At 31.8% G+C, this 9,552-nt stretch overlaps 1 protein-coding gene across 2 annotated transcripts; it reads right to left on the reverse strand.

Annotated features, from left to right (window-relative positions):
• Nucleotides 1-273: 273 nt before the first annotated feature.
• On the reverse strand, nt 274-2,945 carry LOC106666736 (mitochondrial fission 1 protein). 2 transcript variants are annotated; one of them, XM_014394123.2, is made up of 5 exons: nt 2,867-2,945; nt 2,697-2,800; nt 762-971; nt 589-694; nt 274-509 (listed from the first exon to the last, which is right to left on the reverse strand). In XM_014394123.2, exons 2-5 carry the CDS (start codon nt 2,739-2,741, stop codon nt 412-414), a joined length of 459 nt encoding a protein of 152 aa, XP_014249609.1. In that variant the 5' UTR covers nt 2,742-2,800; nt 2,867-2,945; the 3' UTR covers nt 274-411. The 2 variants fall into 2 exon arrangements, with proteins under 2 accessions (XP_014249609.1, XP_014249608.1); XM_014394122.2 differs by lacking the exon at nt 2,867-2,945 and having other exon boundaries at nt 2,697-2,862.
• Nucleotides 2,946-9,552: the final 6,607 nt, after the last annotated feature.

A 9,552-nucleotide genomic window follows, 5' to 3' on the forward strand; every position in this document is an offset into this window, starting at 1 on the left:
AAAAAGAAAATTGAATAAAATAAAAGAAATAAACTAAAATTGCTGTTATCCACAAGGCTTTTTTTTCTTCATTTTTTATAAAGATTCATTGATCTATACAACTTTTTTTTCCATAGGCATAAATATTATAAATTAATGAATATAAATATTATAAAATCTTTTATTTAAACGAAACATAACAAAAATTAGTTTTGAAGCCTATATTCTAATATGAATGAATAATAAATAATAAACATGTAACAATAAAAAACCTGAATAGAAAAAACAAACAAAGGACATTGAATTTTTATGCAACGTTACTGAACAATGTGCACACTTCTATGACTATAACAAAAGTATTATTTTTGTCCTGTGGAAAAATAAATACGCAAAAATAGGCCATAATTAAAACATGTAATAAAGAAGAAGAATTCATGATTTAGATCCTTTGACCAATGCGATGCCTAGAGTGAGCAGGCCGCCTGCAGCAAGAATAGCACCTCCGGCAATCGCAAAGCCCACCAGTCCTTCTGCAATGGAATTTTTGTTTTTATGGTCACTGAAATTTATAAACATTAATTTTGTTTAGTAATTACAATTTATACAAACCTTTTTCCATCCTTTTCCTAATGACAGCTTCTAATCTTTGTACTTGAATGTTTGCTGGTTCAATATCTAAAAATGCTTTGACATACCTTAACGCAGTACTGTAATCCTTAAAACAATACAATAAAAATAAATAAATAGTATGTACATAAAATTATTTTTGATTAAAAGCTTACCCTTATCTTAGTTTTTCCCAGGGCTAAGTAGTACACATAGTCCCGCTTCTCTTCTTCGCTTCCATTTTCATACAGGCTTTCAAGTAAGCAGATCCCTTTCCTGATGTCAGCAGAGTACCTGCTTCTCACGAGGCAGGTGGCATACTCGAAGGTTGCTTTCTTTGTCACTTCTCCATCTTCAACTTGTTTATTATATACAGCTTCAAAATGCTGCAATAAATTAGATAAACAATTATGCATTAATGAGGAAAAAAAAGAAAGAAAAATAGCCATTTAGTCTTAGCAAAAGAGGGCACTATTGATAAAATAGAAATAGACCAACTGCTGAATGTATCGAAATTAAAAATTAAATTTAAACAAATAGCTATTTTTAATTATTTTAAAATTATTTCTTGATAATATGATATTACATACTAATTATTAGTTATTGTTAAAAATGTTTACATACATGATCATGCAAAAACTCATGTAGCTCAGTATCAAAATATCAAGTGATTTTGCACCAATTGTAATTAAATTCTTTATGTAAACAGCCCTGTTTTACCCAACAATCAGAATGGAGACCAAAATTCTCCCTGCTGTGTTCAAGCACAATTCTCATATCATATGTCAGTCCTACATACTCTCTATATTGACCGATGGAATGACACCGCTCATTCAAGAGGAAACATTGATCAACTTTTATCTACATGCTAGACATATATGCGGGATTTGGCCTAAAGTAGGAGTTCGTTTGTCAACCTCGTATGGCCTATTCTTAATCGGGTGAGGATGAACCCCCTTCTACAATTCAAATTCTCCCGAGGGCCACCCTTGATGTATTGAAGTTTCTCTGCAAATCTGAACAAATGTATAAGCAAAAGAACACTAGTTTATTTATCGAATTGAATTTTTTCAGGTTTTTTTTATTTTTAAGTTTAAGACAGACAGCATTTTATTATTTATGCGAGCAACAGTGATTGTCTAAAATAAAGGTGTCAAATAGAAAAATATCAGGCTAATTGAATCGTACAATTTAAAAAAAGATTTTGCTTGGTTATCTCAGACTAGGTATAATCACTAGAGTTAAGAATAACTTTTTTTTTAAATTTAAGCTCTTATAAAGTGTAGCAAGCTTATGCAATATCGCGAGATTCCCTCCTGTCATTTGGTGGTTACCAATAATTTTGGTCTGCATATCCTCGTAGGGTTGGTCGGTCAGAAACATTTCGACATGTTGCCATCTTCAGTGTGTCTGTCGCCATATCTGACAGAATCACAGACACACCAAAGATGGCAAAATGCTGAAATCAGTGCTCGCCGAGGATCAAACTACAGCAGACTCATTTCAGTCATCCCCTTATTTCAGTTTTACAGAATGTGAATGTGGTGAATCATTATGTTCATATGTTGCCATTATATTCTTATCAAAAAAGAAAACCCTGAAATATGTACATTTCGCAATGTCGCAATATACTGCAATTAAATATTGAAATAAATTCATACTTTGAACAACTCTATTATATGAACTATAACATATTTATAGGCATGATAACATGAAAGGACTTGTATTATGTCTGGCTTCCAATGTCTAAGGTGTAACAAACATTCTTTGATGTGTTGAAGTGAAAATCACTTCCTTATTAAACAATATTAAGGCTTAATTCACTGAAGAAAAATGGTCGAAGATGAATCATCATATTAAGGATTGTTTAAATAGATTTAGACTTTTTTATTCATTTCTTATTCGAATCAAAATTCTATTGAACTGTCGTAGATGTCATGGATGAAATCATAATTGGCGATAAATGGTGTATGATCGACCAAGGGTTGGTGGGTCACCAACCAGCCTTTATTTTCTCTTATAAGTAGAAATAATCGTTCAGAGCTTTCCTGCGTTTTAACCAACAAAAATCACCGAATGTGAAGAAAAACCAAAGGGAAAATGTAATATACCTTGAGGATGTCCGAGGAGACGACTTCATTTATTACTTCTTCCATCGTGAAAAATCAGAATCATAAAAATCCGCTTCCTCTCTTCCTAAACTTCTTCTCAGTGGCTAACAAAAACTAAATGATGTAATCCTACTGATTTATCAACAGAATTTCATGTAAATACTAAATACCAATGGCAGGAGGAGGCAGGAGTTGATATCGAACGGGATGAGGGTCACCGAATCGATTTAGATTTTTTGATGTACGCTTTTTTAATAACTAGATTGGTCATCGGATATGGTAAAACATTACTCTATTATAAATATTTCCATTTGAGAAATGCTAATTTTATTTGGAAAATAGGAGAATTGTATTTATTGGGCGGAGGACTTGCTGCGATATCGGCGACGCGCTTGTTCCTTATGCACACTATGGAATTATCAACTATGCGTGATGTCACTACAGGAAAGAATCAGTTCCTGGCTGAAGTTATGCTTATTGTAGGTTCCAAAGTATGCCCATAGTTTTTCAATAATTCGATTTTATCACTCTTTGTATTGAAGTAATTTTTATTTTCACACTCGGAAAAAGATTAGTAAAGTCTTAGTTTTACAAAGTGATCTGCTTATGTAAAGTGTAGTAAAAATGATTCATTATCGACGATTAATGGTGTTTTTCATTATCGCAAAGGGAAAACCGTAGCACATATTGATAGGAGAAAGCAAGATTTTCTAACAAACAGAATGAAGGTCGTCAAATTTGGATTTTTTGACGTACGCTTTATTAGAAACAAGAATGATCATTTCGTATGGTAAAACATTATTCTACTATAAATATTTCCATTAGAGAAAAGCTAATCTTATTTGGAAAATAGGAAAAAACAGTATTTTTTGGGCAGAGCACTTACCACGATATTAGCGACGCGATTGTTCCTTGTGAGTGATCAACTATGGGTGATGTCACTACAGGAAAGAATTAGTTCGTGGTTGAAGTTATGCTTATTATAGGTTCTAAAATATATCCATAGAATTTTTCAATAATTCGATTTTATCACTCTTTGTATTAAAGTATTTTTATTTGCCCACTCGGAAAAATATTAATAAATCGTAGTTTTACAAAGTGATCTGCTTATGTAAAGTGTAGTAAAAATGATTCATTATCGACGATTAATGGTGTTTTTCATTATCGCAAAGGGAAAACCGTAGCACATACTGATAGGAGAAAGCAAGGGCCTCTATTATACGGAATGAAGATCTCCAAATTTGGATTTTTTGACGTACGCTTTATTAGAAACAAGAATGATCATTTCGTATGGTAAAACATTATTCTACTATAAATATTTCCATTAGAGAAAAGCTAATCTTATTTGGAAAATAGGAAAAAACAGTATTTTTTGGGCAGAGCACTTACCACGATATTAGCGACGCGCTTGTTCCCTTTGCGCACTACCTGTGATGTCACTAAAGGAAAGAATCAGTTCCTGGCTGAATTTATGTTTATTGTAGGTTCTAAAATATGCCCATAGTTTTTCAATAATTCGATTTTATCACTCTTTGTATTGAAGTAATTTTTATTTTCACATTCGGAAATTATTAGTAAAGTCGTAGTTTTACAAAGTGATCTGCTTATATAAAATGTAGTAAAAATGGTTTATTTTCGACGATTAATGGTTTTTTCATTATCGCAAAGGGAAAAACGTAGCACATACTGATAGGAGAAAGCAAGTTTTTTATCAAACGGAATGAAGGTCTTCAAATTTGGATTTTTTGACGTACGCTTTGTTAGAAACAAGAATGAACAGTCGATGTCGTGCGATCACACGCGATGAATTTCCTGTAATCCCGAATCATTTTGTGTTTCCTGCAATCGGGAAAAGCTTTTTTGATCTTTTGGATGTTGACATATTAATTATAAATTTTTGTGACAATCTGGTTCCAAACATTTTAAAATCATCTCTGTATGCAATTTAAATTTGAAGAAATACATATAAGTTTACAGTAAAAACAAAGTAGTTTCTTTCAAATTGCGCTGTATATTTACTACCAAGCACTTACCTAATTATTACCGATAATTTCTACTAAGTTTAGGAATGACTTTCTTTGCTAAGTCTTTTGCCCGCTTGTGTCAAAATGTGCGGCCAAAAAGTTAAATTTGATTCAATTCCGCAATTGCTCAATTTTTTGTAGTAGTTTATGATTTATTTTGACTATCCATATTTGTGTATCGCACGCGATATATACTCTTGATCGCATCACTTTTAAATCTGTTTGAATTGCTTTTCGGCTAGATTGCGTAGAAATATCATCAAGACAATTGGAACAACAGAATGCGAATCATGTATTCTTGCTTGTTTCCCGTCTATGCCAGCAGTCTCACTACAGAGAATATATATAAAGTGGGAGGTTTATGGGTCGACAAACAGCTGAGATCTTCGCCCTCCCTGTGTTTTTCTTCTTTTTCTCTTCTTTCGCGCGTATTTTGTTTTAAACTGCAGCCATTTGAGCGTCTCGATCTGGTTTCTGACTCTCTGCTTTTAAATGTACACCACGTCCATATCCTAAATTACTAGTCTCTCGTTTGTACCTCAGGTTGGCAAATACAGAATAGAAGCAAAACATACAATACGTAATTATGCGGAGATCGTGAGGAAGCGGTCTGGTGTGACGTAGGTTTTAGAAAAACATTTTACTTATCCTGCCAACGTTTCGATCTTTATTGAGATCATCTTCAGGGCCTGGGATTTATAAACATTGCTTAAATTTGACAAATACAAGTAGGATGTAAAAAATTGAATTTATACAATGCATATATACATCACCACAAACATAGATATCTGGTCACATCACTCCTCCGGAGTACTCGATGTTCCTACACTACAGAGGATGCATCTTTCAAGTAAAACAATAAATTTCCTAACCGTTCGTTTTCAAGTCGGATTGTCTTAACTTATTTATAAGTTCAAAAATTAATAATGTACTTTTATTGTATGAAAAAAGCTTTTTTCCCCAATGTTCCAAGGGGGGGGGGCGGATTTTATGAATACTACTAGCTTATTAACATAGCTAATAATTTAATAAGTAATATTTTCTGAAAAACTAATATAGGATAAAATAAAAAATTATTATTAAGCAATTTCACATCAATCCCTTGTGTGAATATATATNAATTGCAATATTTTCACAATGTAATTGAAGCTTTTGTCTTTTTGACAATTTATTTCTGAATAATTATTTACTAATTAATGGGTCTCATAGATTAACTATACATTGACGTCACAATAGTCTATTCAAATCCGCGGAATAAATAAAACGGGATTTCATTTGTTTCAATAATATAATTTTTGCATCGTTAAATTAATACAATTTAAATTGTTTAAGTCCTAACTGAAGTGCTACATATTATTTTTCTGACTGATATTTCTGACCGACAATTACTGATTGTATAGTACTTTCGAATGTTTTTAATGTATAATATATTCAGTTTATAATATTACACGTATAAATAAATGAAAACTTTGAAACTTTGAACGTTGCAGGTAAAACAATGAGGTGAAATTTACATGTTCTTTTGGCTAGTAAGGGCATGATCAATTTTCTGGCTGAAATTCCAGCCTGAGGGAATTTGAAATAAGGTATTTTGATATTAAAGTAAAAACAAAAATGCTATTCATAAATATTAAATATAATGGTTTAGAAATAAGTTTGTATTAATATTATACCGTGAGACGCATATGGCTTATTACCACGAGTACTGTTAAATAATAATTATATTATGAATTTAACATTTTATGGACAAGTACCTAAAGACGTATTTAAATGATTTTTCAATCTGAGGATTTTCGGGTCTGAGTAGACTTAAATCAGTATAAAACTACCCAAAATTCAGGGCAAATTAACACAAAATAAAATAAAAAAATCGTTGGCTAATAATTTTATTTGTTTTTTATTAATTTATTTAAGTTAATTCACTAAAATAAAAACCTCTATCGTTTCATTCATAAATTTTTATTTTAGGACAAAGAGAAAATTGATTAATTCGGAATTCACTTATCAAAATGCATTTTTTTCTTATTTGAGGGACTGTTAAGTCCTTTAACCAAGAGGAGGGGGTTAATTTTGGAAATGAAGATCCTTTCATTTATTTTTATAACCTACGGTAAATAGTAATGAAACTTTAGATAGATAGAACGGATAGAGGGCGAGAGAGAATGAGGAGGAAATTGAGAGTGGGCAGGTTTCAGTATAAAAAAGGTATAACGATCAAAGTATTTTCATTAAAATCCAACGCCCTCTAAACTGACATTTAACAGCATTTCAATCCAATTTCTTACCAATAATCCATTATCTGTCGGTTATACAAGTCTGGACTGGCATCCATTGAATCTAATGGCATAAAATCGATAAACAAAAAACACACGTCATATTAATTTCGGTATTTTGTATTCAAAGGGTGATCCGCTAATCACTCTTCGTAAAAACGTTGTATAACATTTTGCCATGGTTTGAAAGGTTTTCAGCTTATTTCATAATATTAATATCACAATAAATAAAAAATTCCTTCTTAATCATAGTAACCTATTAATTCTGTCAATATTGTTACCTTTTTGTTCGGTTTCACACACACACGCGCGCACACATACGCACATATATATTTGCATATTGTATCTTTCTAACAATTAATTTCATACTTACTCTGTATTATCAACCTGAATTGTTTACGTTTTTATTGTTTGTTTCAGGTAAGCAACATTACCAGTCTGAACTCTCAACGTTTTCACCCTTTTCACTTCTCAGTACTTTTTTCCCTTCTTTTGTATTGTTTACATCTTACTTATGCTCTTAAGTTTTATCTTTCTACCTCTCCCCCGGTCATATCGTCATAACTTTATTTTTTGTGAGATTTCTCCATGAGGTCCGCCAGATGATAACCTGTAATTCGATCGTTACCGATCACTTTGGTTGTTAGCGCTCACATTTATACAAAGATATTCACATACATTCACTCATTCTGAATATATATTATATATTATTTCATATTTATTATATACCATTCGGTCAGTATTGATATTCCTTCACCACCCTTTTTTTACACACATCGTAAAACTAATTTATTTGAAGGTCAATGGAATACTCAGTATTCCACCATGGACCTAGGACACATTCACTCTAATAAATACATTCATCCATAAAAGGAAACACAAATCGACATATCTACCACGTACCATATAATATATGTAATAAAATAGTCCTGTTTCCTCCACAAATCCGAACAGGGACACAAATGATCAACCACATTTCTCATTTCGGGTAGCACTCCTAATTGCTCTTTATGGGTATCTAGAATTATCTTCTATTTGCAGCTAAGGAATAACATCCTCCAATTATGTCAAACACATTGAGCATCCTACGCGAAGTTTGGTCCCATAGTAAGGGTCAATGTGTCTACTTCGAATGGCCTATTCTTAGTCGTGTGAGTATTTTTCCTCTTCATCCATTCAGCCCTCCGATGACCGCTTCTCCTAATAGTATTTATACAAATATTAAACGTATTACCTTTCTTGTATATCTCTATTAATTATTTTTGATGATACTTAGTAACCTTTTATAATTTTCCTTGCTTTAGTTTGTGCCTTATGTAGTCATATTTGTCATTCTGTATCTTCATGCATTTTTTTTACGTTCTATGGATGTCTCTCTGCCCTTCTCCCTCTCTTTCAAACTTTTGATTTATATATATTTTTTTTTTATGTTAGTCTTGCTTTATAATTTCTAAACCTTGTTAGAATCACTCGAGGTCTTTCTTTTTAGTCATCAAATTCTTCTATCTAGACTAGAAATTCTTTCTCAATTGAATTTTTAGTTGTTTAATGCCCCTTTTACCTATTTATCTAATCGTCATATTGTAGTTTCTATATCCGCTGAATACTTTAATACATTCTTCGTTTCCATTTTCTCACTGTGTACAATTACCTACTTTTAGATGTATCGGTTTATTATTTATAAAAAATATTTAATTTTTTTATTATTTATACTATTGTCTTGAGTGCTTCTTTATATATATCGTTATTTATGATACATAAATTTAATTTCCTTCGTTTATTTTGTGTCTAACGCATTTTATCTGTCTGCTATGTATGTCTTATTTTCTGTGCTTTATACTTTCTAGCCTTGTTCGGATCACCTAGATTGTCTTTATCTTTTCTCTCTCTTTTGTTATCTAACTAGTCCTCTTTAAACTATTTATCTAGGTACCATCTAGGCTACTATCTAGCTACCAATCTATCTTACCTTTTTCATCGCTCTCTCTCTCTCTCTCTCTCTCTCTCTCTCTCTCTCTCTCTCTCTCTCTAGCTTGAACTCCTCATTTTTCATATTTTATATTTTTTTCTTAATCTGTTTACAGTAATAGTGCTTTTTACCCTTGTTCGAATGATATGGAGATTGTTTTTGTTTTCTTTCCCTTTTGTTATATAGCTATTCCACCAGTAACTATTTATCTAACTGCCATCATGTAGTTTCTATAGATGTTTTCCTTTCCTATTTCTATTAACCATCCGATCATGTTTATTTGTCCGGTAGTACACATCTATATATACCACTCATGATCTTCAATACTTTTATTATTATTTGATACATCAGTTCTTTTCCCAATTTATTATGTACTGATCTTCATTCGTGGTGATATTACTTACTACTGTATTCCAAGTAGTAGCAGTAGCACTACTTACTACTGTATGCGAAGTACTAGCTGTAGTAGTACTTACTTCTGTATTCCAAATATTATCAGTAGTATTACTTACTACTGTATTCCAAGTAGTAGCAGTAGTAGTACTTACTACTGTATGCCAAGCAGTAGCTGTAGTAGTACTTACTATTGC

Source organism: Cimex lectularius, unplaced genomic scaffold, assembly GCF_000648675.2.
Source record: "Cimex lectularius strain Harlan isolate CLEC.00 unplaced genomic scaffold, Clec_2.1 scaffold2, whole genome shotgun sequence".
Taxonomy (NCBI): domain Eukaryota; kingdom Metazoa; phylum Arthropoda; class Insecta; order Hemiptera; family Cimicidae; genus Cimex; species Cimex lectularius.